Source organism: Formica exsecta, unplaced genomic scaffold (assembly GCF_003651465.1).
Source record: "Formica exsecta isolate Colony F162 unplaced genomic scaffold, ASM365146v1 scaffold53, whole genome shotgun sequence".
Lineage (NCBI taxonomy): Eukaryota > Metazoa > Arthropoda > Insecta > Hymenoptera > Formicidae > Formica > Formica exsecta.
Window position 1 is genome coordinate 6,941 of NW_021852543.1, and position 12,991 is coordinate 19,931.

Genomic DNA, 12,991 nt, shown 5'->3' on the forward strand with positions numbered 1-12,991 from the left:
AAATTTGTAAAGGGCAAGTGTGTAAAAAATTTCTTGTCATGAATTGACATCACACTTGCAAAAGGCAAGTGTGTAAAAAATTTCTTGTCACTAATTGACATCACACTTGCAAAAGACAAAAAATTATTCTGTAAATAACAGATATAATAGAGAATATTTCATAATATAATGTGGTATGATATGGCTACAGGCGAAGATCCACGTTAAAAAAAATCTAACGCGCCATTGGTGGTACTTCATGATGGGTGGTGTGGAAAATCATAATTCATTATTTTTTTAAATTTGACAACAACACAAACGTATATATGTGGTCAGTATACGTTTGTATGTCGTAATATAATATTGTAAATATCTACATAATAGTATACATAAAAAGTGAAGTTAAATATTAATTATTATTATATACATATTTTTTAAAATATCTTTTTCCTTTTGTTGTTTCCACACGAATAATATTCTTTCTTTTAAATCATCGATTTGAGGTGCATTTTTCTATGTGGATAAAAACTTTTAATAATTTATATACGTATCCTAAAATCATAAATATATAATATAATATATAATATATATACAGGGTGTCTCACAACCTCCGTTCAATACTTTATTAGCGTGTTCTAGAGGTAAAATAGAGATAAAAATTCTAATACAAAATTTTTGAGGCTGCAATAGTTTTTGAGTCATAAGCGATCAAAATTTGCCAATGATATCGCGTAAAACTTGCGCGCTCAGGCCCGTGATTACACTTACAGGCGTTTATGTTCGAGGAGATTCGCTACGAGCTCGACGGTGTGGAGATCGATCGAAGCAGAAACGTCGAGATAACGAGCACGATCAAAAGTTACGCGTCGCTGACAGTCGAAAAAGGCAAGATATTAAAGAACGCCAGATGGGACTTATCGGCGGTAACTCATCCGTCGATCAACGATTTCAACTTTTGCATACCTCTCAACGTGCTATTAGGTTTTTCCGAGGATTACAAGCGTATTGTGATCAACGCGCGACACGAACTTATTCTGATACGAGCGCGTAACGATAACAATTGTATCATGCCGTACGAAACGCAAGAGCCTAAAATCGTTTTGTTAAAAATACAGTGGCGTATGCCTCATATAGTGTTAAACGATGTTAATAAATTAAGGTTATTGCGCACGTTCGATAGCGGACGATACCTGAGCGTCGCTTTTCGCTCGTGGGATCTCTACGAGTTTCCGCTTCTACAAAGCACGACTAAACACTCGTGGGCTATCAAAGCGGCGACGCAACTCGAGAAATCGCGATACGTTATTTTCGCGCTACAGTCCGGAAAGAAGAACGTTCTGTCCGAGGAGCCTTCCCTATTCGATGATTGCAAACTGACTAATGTCAAGCTGTATCTTAATTCCGATTTTAATTCTTACTACGACATAAATCTGGATTTCGATAAGCGCAAAGTCGCAGTGCTGTACGATATGTACTCGAAATTTCGAAGAACGTACTACGGATGCGACAACGACGAAGCGCTCTTAAATCTGAATAAATTTTTAGTCCACGGCCCGCTCGTAGTCATCGACTGTTCTCGACAGAACGAGTCGATCAAGAGCGCCACCGTGGACGTCGCGTAGAGTTTGACTGCAAGGAGAACATCCCCTCTAATACCACAGCCTACTGTCTTATTGTTCAGGAGTCGACCTCGACGAAATCGCCCGAATCTTGAGAAACGCTCAGAGATGAGCGAGAAGCGGTGTGTAACGCGAATCCGTAGATCCGCTGGAGGATAAGGAGAGTTCAGAAAATACTCGATTGCAGATTGTTTTCAATATTTATTTAATTTTGAATAATAGGAGCGAGCGACGGCACGTATTTCGCGACTCCGACGGAAATCTTCAAAATGTCCTGTTAATGACTGCCTTCGACGCGTCTCGGAAATCTTGTAGAGCTTCTTGCTAGAGGCACTCGCGAGAACGGATATCTTGCACGCGGACGCCGGATGTTGCTTGGCGCGAGGCAGAGGACATTCGCGGAACGGTTAACGCGCGTCGACTCTCGGACTCCACACTCTTAACAATCACTAACTCAATAAGTATAGAGCAGGTAGTAATACAGACAATGAGGCTTCTTTCGCACTGAGTTCGATGCTCTATCGTATGCTAGAATGTCGGTTGAGAATTTACAACGAGAATGACGAAAGCGCATACGACACGAGCGAATTAAACGATAAGAAATGCGCGAGCGATCGACACAAGCGTAAACTACACGAGCCAAAGTAACAACAGCAGCGCGAGTGGTCTGTGAGTACCGCGACACGACACGAGCGAGAATACGACACGAGATAATATGATACGAGAAATTATGATCGATTGTTATCGACCAGCTCGAATCGTCGTCAGCGGCAGACTGAATAACGACGGAAAAGAGTCGTGGTCGACCGATTTCCATAATAGGATATTTTCAGCACCGAACGTTCGAGAATCTAGGTGTTTGTCACACTTTTTCTTTGTTATGATCACGCGATCACGCGCTGATCGGCTGATCGCGACGATGTTTATTCTCGCTCGTGTTTTGATTGCGGCTCTTACCGTTCAGATTTGTCGGTTGAATTTACAGTTTAAATATATCGATTAAATTAAACGTTTCTATCTTGAACACTTATCATTCACGATCGAGTGGTAGAGTACAATCCGCTCACCAACGTTGTGCGCAGAATCGTGTAAGCGCGATGATATTCAAAAAAGTATGAAGAGAGAATAATCTAGAAGCGAACACTTCGCGTACCGCTAACGACGACGATGGACGCACCTATCTTCGTCGATCTTCAAGGTTTCGTAGTTAACAAGAGATTCGTCGCGAAAGAAGTAGCCGTGTTAAGAAATGGCGCGGAATTGACGCATCACATCTTTCGCCCACCGATGTCTTGGGATCTGCTAACGAGAGCGGAAAAATCGCGAGCGTGTTGGTTGACGTCTAACCATCATCAACTAAAGTGGAACGACGGACACGTGAATTACGGATTGATGAAAAGACTCGTTCGGGACGCCGTATGCCGAGGATCTAGCCCCGATTCGACGATGAGGAGCTACGTCAAAGGTCACGAAAAGAAAAAATAGTTGATCGAGATCTTAGGAAACGTCGCCGACGATCGCGACGTAGCCGTCTCCGTCGAGACCATCGACGCCGATTACGAGGATATCGAACGTCTGGAGACTCTAAACGCTTCGCAAGCCTTTCTCTGCGGATATCACGCGAAGAATTGCGCGTTGGAGAACGCTTGCAAACTGCACGATTGGTGGTTCGAACGACGCGATCATTTGCGTGATATGTGCGACTGATTTTACATTATATTATTTTATATTATATTACTTTATATCTATGTAAAACATCTTATATCTACTTTGAATTATTGTATATTATGCATCATCATATATTATATAGCATACCGTTTATCGCGGCCGCGTATCCTTTCCCGCGATAATAGCTCACGCATCTCCCATTTTAAAACGTTTATACTGATGTCCGTTAGAAAGTGTTCGACTATCTAACAGACTAGTGTCATTATAATAAAATTAAAATAAAGTAAAAGTGTTCAAAATGCCGTCGTTAATTGAAGCCGTATTGTGCCGAGGCCGATTGAACGCGTCATGGTGGGCGGAGAACCTGGCGATGGGACTGTTGAGAGCCCTGTTAAATCTGGTGGTTTTCCAAAGAGTTAGTAGCATTTTTTATTTTATATTACATTAATTATTTATAATATATATTTGAGCGTCATCGTATTTCAAATTTATTTTATATTAAGCATATTTTATATTAAACATATTTTATATTAAACGTATATTTTTTCTAAAATAAATTTGTTTTTACACATTAAACAAACACTATTTTTATCGCGAACGCGTATCCTTCCGCGATAAGAGAGCGCCAACGCTTACTACGAAAGGCGCGAAAGAAGGATAGCGCGACGCTTATTACGAGAAGCGCGAGAGCGAGAGGATGCCGAAGAAAGAAAGAGAAGCGAAAAGAATCGACGCTTCGTTTAACATATAGCGTTTATTCGTAAAAAATCGCATTTTACAAATGCGCGCGTGCGATACACGAAGTATATAAGTACGAACAAAAATCAAATTTTATTAGCGTGTATAGTTATTCCTCGAAGAACGGCTGCGATTCGGGCTCGTAACCCTCCAATCGTATACTCGCCGGCGGTTCACCCTCGTCGACCGTCGACGGTTCGGCCTCGTCCTCCATCGGCTGCCATTCGGGCTCCTCGCCGATCGGCTGCGATTCGGGCTCCTCGTCGATCGGTCGTGATTCGGGCTCCTCGTCGATCGATGACGCGACGACTCGCCTAACGTCGCGTCCGTGAAGCCGGTCGATCAATTCAGGGACGGCGAAGTCGCGATTGCGAAACTCGAACTGCTCGGGGGCTCGCGCGACGTCGCGTCGGCGAGCGTCGCGCAACGCGCTGTGAACGCTTTGCGCCTGCGCGAGCATAGTCATCATCTTCGTCATTAGATCGTAGAGCGATTCTCGCGCCGTTCTTATGCAGTCTTCTATCTGTTGTCTAAAATAAAAAAGTAAAAGAGTTATTAAAAGATTATAATTTATTATAAAAAGTATTATAAAAAATCCCGATCGAATACTTACATTAAACGCGCGATATCGATGTCTCCGTCCAACTGAAAGGCGAGTCCGAACGAATCTGGACTGTTCTCGATAACGCCTCGCGCCTCCTCGCGCAGATCCGAGGCGAGATTTCCCAAAACGTAGGACTTTATCGCGATTAAATCCCCGTTTACATTAATGTAATCGGCCGCGTTAATTATCTGCTCGATTCGTTCCATATCGAGCAGTTCGCGACCGATTTTAACTCGCTATTTCGCGCCTCCTTACTTTGCTCTTCACCGTTTCACGCTTCGTCGCCTCGTCACTTCGCTATCTCGCGAGCGAGAATACTTTGACGCTTCTCGAAACGATCTCGCGCTTATAAGGATCGACGCGCGGATGCCGCGGTACCATTTATCGATCGTACCACGTCTTCCTTCCACGACTGTTCCTCTAATCGCTCGACTCGAGCGGAGACGAACGAGTAATAAAAATAGATTATAGCGGAAAATAACAAAAAATAATGCGATAAGAGGGACTCGAGCGCTCGCTAAATAACGCGCATCCCGGATACTCGATGAATGTTTATCGTCGCCGGAAGGAGTATGTTTCTCTAATCGTTCGTCGAGTGTTCTTCTTAGAGGATAAACGAATAATAAAAATAGAAATAATAAAAAAAGTAAAACTGCGAGAGGAACTCGAGCGTCCGCTAGATAACACGCGTCCCGAACAGAGATGCCAATTCTGAGACTCTGCCACAGCCACAGCGTGTGGAGGGGATAACTCACACAAGCGTGAACCGTGTACGTGTAATGCGCAGAACGCTCTGTGAGTTATCCCCTCCACACGCTGTGGCTGTGGCAGCGTCTCAAAACTGGCATCACTGGTCCCGAACGCTCGACCGATGTTCGCTCGTCGTCAAAAGGGCGCGTCCCTCTAATCGAGGCGGACCGCGACTCTTCCTCAAACGAATCGTCGACGCATTTCCCCCTCCCCCCATCCGCGTCAAATTCACCGACGATAAAAATAGGCGTCTCGCCGAACGCGCGAATCAATTGCGCCCGGCGTCTCTCGATAGTTTCCCGCGACTTTCCCCGCTCCGCGCAATGACTAACGCGAGGTTCTTCTCGTCCTAGCGACAACGCTCGTCGCCGCGACGGCCGCCGCGACCGTCGACTCGGAGAAGGCCGAGGCGCTTTGCTTCCTGCGCGCATACGGTTTTCTGAAGGACGACGGAGAATTGCTGTCGTCCGATAATGCGACATCTCTGCGTCGCGCGTTGTCGCTGTTTCAGGAATACTATCAATTATCAGGAAACGGCGAGTTCTGAGCTGCGTTCAAAAACGTCACCCGTGTGCACCGAGCGTCGTTCTATCTTTATTATTTACTGAAAGTTGAACAAAGATAGAACAACGCATGTGTGCATACGGGTGATGTTCTCGAACACGGCCCTGTTATCGTATCGAACGGGCGCGCACACTTACGCAAATCGCCGGAACATCGGCGTTTGCCCGGCGACCTTCGACGGTCCCGAGGGAGCTCTAGCTCACGCGTTCTTTCTTTCGGGAGCGACCGACTTCGTGTCGGAGGTGCACGTTGACGATTCGGAACCGTGGCACGTGTATCTAAATAAGAATTCTCCTAACACGTATCACTTGTTGCAAACGCTGACGCATGAGATTGGCCACGCGTTGGGTCTACAACACAGCATGCGCAACGACTCCATAATGTTCCCGTATATACCCAACATCGAGAATCAATTTCTGGTTAAGCTGAGCATAGAGGATGTTCTCGCTATACAGAATCTGTACGGGTCTCACGACGACGGAAACTATCCGACGGCGACTCCCGCGACCACCGCGGCACCCGCTACGACGAGCGTCGCGCCAACCGATCCTGCGCGCGCGGATCTCTGCACTTTGCGGCGCGTGGACGCCGCGCTGATAATGAATTACCGATTGTACATAGCTAATCGCCGCAATGTGTAGTCGGTCGATGTGACCGAGAGACGCTACGATAGACCCATGACGCTCACGGATTACGCGGCGTTTCTCCCGGCGAATTTCACGCGCCTATCCGCCGCGTATCGAAGACCCTCGGGCGATCTCGCGCTATTCGCGGACGATTCGATCTACCTCGCGGAATATCCCAGCCTTAAGCTAAAATCGGGTTGGCCGTGGAGATATCTCCACGATATCGGACTTCCCCGAAACGTTAAGATCAACGCTGCGATAAACACGCACACGGGACGAACCTACGCGATCTACGACAATGACAAAATAGCGGAGATCGATGAGTGTCACATGATAGTCATTAGACACGCTCCGTTAAAAGATATATTTCCCGGAATACCGCCCGCGATAACGTCGGCCTTCCGATATATCGAGGGCAATCTGTATTTCTTCGCCAAACGTTTGTTCTACGCCTTCAACGAATTCACGAATATCGTAACTTCGGCGGGTCCTTTCGATCTACACGCGCTCGGTATCGAGTGTCCTACGGATGGGCTGCTAAGACAATTGCGCGATCTCCTCAGTCGCGTCTATCGTCTCGGCGACGCGAGAGAGAGAGGATCGACGATGAGGACGACTAGAGCGACTCTGCCGTCATTTTTAAAAAATAGAACATAAGAGAGGACGCGCGCGAAAGAGGAAGAAGCGATCTCTACGCGAGTATATAAAGATCATCCATCAGTTAAGCGCTTCATTGTCGACGGAGAACGCCGAAGCCTACGAACGAGAAAAAACGAGCGATAATGTACGCGACAATGGGGTGGCTACCGCAACAGCAGCACTCGTTCGACGATCGATCGAGGCTAACCGAGCGAGACCGCGAGGATAGCGCGGGATATGTTAAAAGAGCTAAACAGGACAATGTGTAAAACTATTAAACGTTTATTCGAACGAATAATCTACTAGCGTCGTTTCTCTTATCGCCCGCATCCATTTTCAGACGAGATCGCGACTAGACGGCGAGACGCGACGCGGACGTCTCGATCGCGCGACCGCTCAGAATCTTAGGAAGACGCTACTCATTGACCAAAACCGCGTACAAACATCTCGAGGTCAGCGTTAACGTCAGTCGACTCTCTTTTGTGGAGATCGTCCTTGGAGATTGCCACGGCAAGGAGATCTCGCTAACGCCGGATATGTGGAAGGAACTGCTTGATCTACGATCCACGTTTCTGTCGCATTTTCGCTCCGACAAGCGCAATGAGACGCGTCCTCCGGCGCCGATATACATCGAACAGTTGACGCTGCGATTCGGCAAACTCAACAATCTTCGAATACTCCGTCTCGAAACGCCCAAGGCTCATCTGGCCGTATCGAAGAGCACCGTCCTAACTATATAAACCTAGAGCTTTGCGTCAACCGCATCGTTGCATCTTTAAGCGGTTTAACCGCGCACATGGATAACAAGCTGACTCGTTTCCTCGATATCGCGGCAGGCGTTCACGATTCGGCGCTTATTCCCGCGATGATACGCGATAGCGAGAACTTCGACCGCATCTAATCGATTGCAAGCTGCAGGCTTTGCTCTTCGGAGAATCGTGATACGCTTATCCGCGTACTCGTATTATCGCATTCCTAAGAAACGAGTCGCGCCAAAGTCGAGTCGCGACGGGGAGAAACCGCGACCTCGATCGAGTCGAGCGTCATTTCCCGGGCGATCTCGTCGATTCCGTTGGACATCTAGTAAGGTCGGTTCCAGCCCATTTTCCATGAGCGCGAGAGAGAAGTCCGTGAGAGAGAAGAGGACGGAGATATGCCTAGAAAAAGATAGAAAGATGACCGAGGGGGGACGTGGGGACCTGGGGGAGAGCAGGGGGGGGTACGTAGGGCGAGTCGGGAACCGTGACCCCCGATCGAGCCGAGCGCCATCTCCCGGGCAATCTTGGCGACTCGTACCCGCTCCCTCCCGTGACGTCACGCGCTCCCCCGACACCCCATCCTCTCGCCCCGCTTTCCCCTTGGCCGCGCTTCCCGTCTCGCCCTACGTACCCCCCTGCTCTTTCACCGGCCCGCACTTCCCCCCGCGGTCATCTTTCTATCTCTTTCTAGGCATATCTCCGTCCTCTTCTCTCTCACGCTCATGGGAAAAATGGGCTGGAACCGCCCTTAGTATCCTACTACCTTATATAATGTTCATTCCCAATATCATCGTATCGTGCTACAATGCCCACTAAAAGAAACGAATTATCGCCAGCCTGAATTTTCGGTTGAAATTCTCCAAGAGGATGTTCTTTCTCTATATCATTTTCTATTGCGTCGCATTCTATAAATATGTATTCGAAACGGCTGCACGTGTAGCAGTCTTGCATTTGTTACTCTCCGCTTAATTAACGAGAGCATGAGTGGGTAATATCAATCAATGTTTACCTTCTCTAATTTTGAAATTTAACGCGCAAGACTCATGTCGGTTGTTCGAAATTATCACCTTCAAAGCCATCATAAATTATTGTGACCGTTAACTTGTCAAAACCAAACGACAAAACAGAACCGCGCAAGAGAAACAATAATAGTGATGAAGGGTAACATAACAATTAAAGTCACTCCCACTGCGATACTCGAGCTGGGTTTCTAGACAGTAGAACGTTCTAAAAAACGCCACTTATAAAACCAGCGACCGCGCGCGACGCGGCGCCAGATCGCTTTCGTATCGTTCACATTCGTAGTCATCTACGCATTCGCTCTTTTTTTTTAAATTGCTTGCTTCAGCTCACATACATGAACAGTTAAAACATTTGCGAAATCCGCGAGTTTCCTTTTATTTGAGGAGCTTTTGTACATATTTCTGTAAATATACGTTGATTTAATTTCCTTTGTTAAATTTGTGGTTTTTTTGCTATACAATCTCGACAGTTACACTGTGTGCCTGTTTCCTACGTGTGATTCGTGAAATTATTGATTAAGCTATCGAACAATATTTGTTTTTCATATTTTATGTTTCTGCTCATACGTTGTTTACAGCAGGTGGATCTATTATTTGGCATATCTTCTAATATAGCCGTGGATAGCTCGCAATATCCGTACTTATTATAATAATATCTACATTAATAGGAATCAATACAGATTGATGCATGATAATGTTGGAACATACAACACAATTTATTATTTCTGTATAACTAGAACTGTTTTTGAAAACATATTGTGCAACATTTCCTATGCTTGAAAGACAGTCTATAGTTATATTATTTTCATCGATCTGAGTTTTGAAATTATTAACACCCATTAATATCTCGGCTCTTAATTTATATATATTTTGGCTGCAACCATTTTTTAAAAAGCATTTAACGAATCGCATAATGTTAGTATCGGATGTTTCAATACTATTTTTATAACATTCGTTAATGCATGCACATGCAATTATGGATGTGATACTATCAAACCCACATGTATTGATAACCACAACTCTTTTTTTATCGATAGTTAAAAAGGAGCATAAGCTATTGTTCCGTCCGGTGGACTCCACGATCCTTTTCTTTCATAAAAACTCTTTCACTGATATAAAAAATTACGCTCTGGAACCTTTCTGCACACGACGTAAACAATAAACCAAGAAATATCTAGCAGGCGAGACTAATCTTTCAGAACGATAAAATTTTTTAACCATGAGACGGATCAATAAATATTCCGGGACTAAGACCCATGTCAAAGATTTGAAAATTTTAAACAAAGATAAGAGACCTTGAACGCTAGAAATCTAGACCATGTGCGTACTGAAAACAAACAGATGGATCAAATATTCCACTCTAAGATCCGCGCAACGGGCTTAAGGATTTAAAACAAAGAATAAGGAGAGGGACATGGACGATGGTTTACAGATGAAACCAAGATCCGTAACCAGAACTCGCGATACTTGACACCCGTTTTCGTTCTTCAACCGAATCACTACTTAGCTAGTAGTCAGCTCTGAGCTCAAAATATTCATTTTCCCGCGACTCTAAATTGCGTAGAGAGTGAGTTTAAATAAAAGTGAAAGACTTAGTGATACTTAAGTGCTAAGTTCCAACAAGCCGTTGTTTAAACCAGCAACAACAAGCCAGGTTTCCGAGCCGTCACTGCCAAGCCCATTCCGATCAGCTACGACAGCTGGAGCCGAAGTATACTTAGCCACTACAAGTTTCGTCCAATCCTCAAGTAGTAAGTGGGTTGAACAATTTTCAATTCTTTTCCTTTCCTTTTATTATTATTATTATATTTTACATCTTATATTCCGAAATAATTCTTGGATCGATCAGTATCTCATTTCGATACTTCGTATTTAGATCTTGATTTGCTTCCCTGTGCAACCATCTCCTCCTTAATTCTCATACTTCTTCCCTTGAAATATTATCTCGAATCCTTTTTATTTTCACTTCCTATTAGTTACCACGAGTTACCTGTATTTTACAGCGCGACTTCCTATCAGTCACCACGAGTTACTTGTATTTTACAGCGTGATAAAAGACTTCCTATCAGTCACCACGAGTTACCTGTATTTCGCAGAGCTACTCGTGATTTCCAACCTGCAATTAAGAGTCACCTGTATTCTACAGAGCAACTCCCTTTCTACTCCCAGTTCGTCCGAAAATTTTCATATAGAAATATAAAATATAAACTTTCTTTATTATTCGGATCTGAAATCTAGAGTTATTCAGTTAATTAAAGAAAACTTCCAAGAATTGTTCGTGAATTAAAAATTTCTTCACAATCGATTTCATTTTTATCATTACTCATCACGGCCCTTTCCTTAGTGGAAAGATTAAATTAATCTTCGCGCGCGACCATCAAAGGGTCGCGAAACCGTCGGAACAGACAGCTGAGAAAAGAATTGACTCAGGCAGCCGCGGATTCTAATTACACTATAGATTATAAGAAATTTAACTTAGATAAGTATTCCTTCGATCTAAGAACTCATCGTTTAATTACAATATATAATAAGCAAACACGAACACACAAAATACACAACCTACCCCCTTGTCCTCCTATTTCTTCTCCTCATTATTCTCCCCCCTCTTATTCACCTGTCTCTTCCTCCGAGTGTCCCCTGTCACCTGCCTTCCCTGAAACCCCTCAACAATCGGGAAATCTTACTCTTCCTCCTCCCCCTGAACATTCACCTACCTTCCCTGAATCTCCTCAACATCTGGAAAATCCTGGTCCCCCTTTTCCCTCCGGATATTCGCCTGCTTTCGCTGATTTCCAGCAACCGCCGAGAAATTCTATTCCCCCTCCCCCCTTCGACTACCCACCATCTCTCGACCATCAACCGTCGAGAATTCCCACTCCTCCCTCCTCTTCACATCTCGAGTCGTCCGATCTTCCAGGAGCATCGCACGATTTTGAGGAAGCCTTCCAGGACTTCGCGGAAGAATTACCGGACCTCAAAGAGGAACCGGAAGATCCCGAACAGGGATCTTTCGATACCGAAGGAGAGTCTGAGTTTCTACGAAGAACAGGCTAGACGAAACTGGTACAGATACCTTTTAAGTCAGTTTCCTCCTTACCCAGTACCTCTTACGGACGAGGACTATCGGGTCGGTCCAGATATAGTAGACCTTGACCAATTCCATATTATCCTTCAAACCAGTCCACCTGGCTCAATCATTCCATTTTTTGTCCCAGGTTGCCCTTTTCCTTTAGCCGTCCCCATCGAGGTCTTCTGGATGAAGTTCCCTTCCCCTTCCACAGTACAACTCTAAGATCTCCAATAGCCCTTCTACCCTTTTTTCCCGACTTTTCAACCTTCCTTTTTTATAATTTATATTTGTATTTAAAATGATTATTGTAAATTTCCAACCGGAATCAGAGTAAGAGCGACCCTCCGGTCGTTGAACTGTCTAAGGCCCTGTATTGTTCGTTCGACTCGGAAACACTTGTCTCGCAAAAGAAAGAGAGAGTGTGTTTCGAGGTAAGTATAAGTTGCGTTCCATCTCGATTCAATTCTCCACGAGTCCGGACGTAACACAACGATATCTCAATCAATGTATATAGTATCGAGGAAAAGAACATTGTCCCGATACGTCTGAATGAGCTAAAAAGAGACAAACATGTCAACTTGCTGTACGTGGAAGACAACAACGTTGGACATTTAAAAAATAAAAAAATTATTTCTTTTTACAGATGTTTGCACTACTTTAGCTCGAACGACAAATTACAGTCACATACGATGGACTGTCAAGAGATGAACGAGTGCGCTATTCGATTACCGAGCGATAAGGACAAGGACAACAACGTTGGACATTTCCCGTGGATCAAGATTCTACCCAGGCTCGTGAGCTCACAATTGAGCAAAAAAACACAAGAAATATATCTGCGCGCGGTACGTATATATTTAATAAAATACATTGTAGAAATAATTGAACAAAAAAATAAAAAAATTATTTCTTTTTACAGATGTTTGCACTACTTTAGCTCGAACGACAAATTACAGT

At 44.5% G+C, this 12,991-nt stretch overlaps 3 protein-coding genes across 3 annotated transcripts in view; all 3 read left to right on the top strand.

Annotated features, from left to right (window-relative positions):
- LOC115241892 overlaps positions 1-1,601 on the top strand; it is a 3,154-nt gene extending 1,553 nt beyond the window's left edge. The window contains exon 2 of the mRNA XM_029817851.1: positions 750-1,601. Coding sequence (XP_029673711.1) covers positions 750-1,601 — 852 coding nt within the window. The remainder of the gene's footprint in view (positions 1-749) is intronic.
- A 4,407-nt stretch (positions 1,602-6,008) lies between these two features.
- LOC115241893 (matrix metalloproteinase-26-like) lies at positions 6,009-6,563 on the top strand. Its single transcript, XM_029817852.1, has one exon. The coding sequence runs from the start codon at positions 6,009-6,011 to the stop codon at positions 6,561-6,563; it is 555 nt and encodes a 184-aa protein (XP_029673712.1).
- Positions 6,564-6,599: 36 nt separating this feature from the next.
- LOC115241894 (matrix metalloproteinase-2-like) lies at positions 6,600-7,205 on the top strand. The gene has a single exon (XM_029817853.1). It carries the CDS (start codon positions 6,600-6,602, stop codon positions 7,203-7,205), a length of 606 nt encoding a protein of 201 aa, XP_029673713.1.
- Positions 7,206-12,991: the final 5,786 nt, after the last annotated feature.

What these genes read in the sequence shown, in the direction of transcription:
- LOC115241894 (XM_029817853.1), top strand. Translation starts at nt 6,600, where the DNA reads ATGACGCTCACGGATTACGCGGCGTTTCTCCCGGCGAATTTCACGCGC.
- LOC115241893 (XM_029817852.1), top strand. Translation starts at nt 6,009, where the DNA reads ATGTTCTCGAACACGGCCCTGTTATCGTATCGAACGGGCGCGCACACT.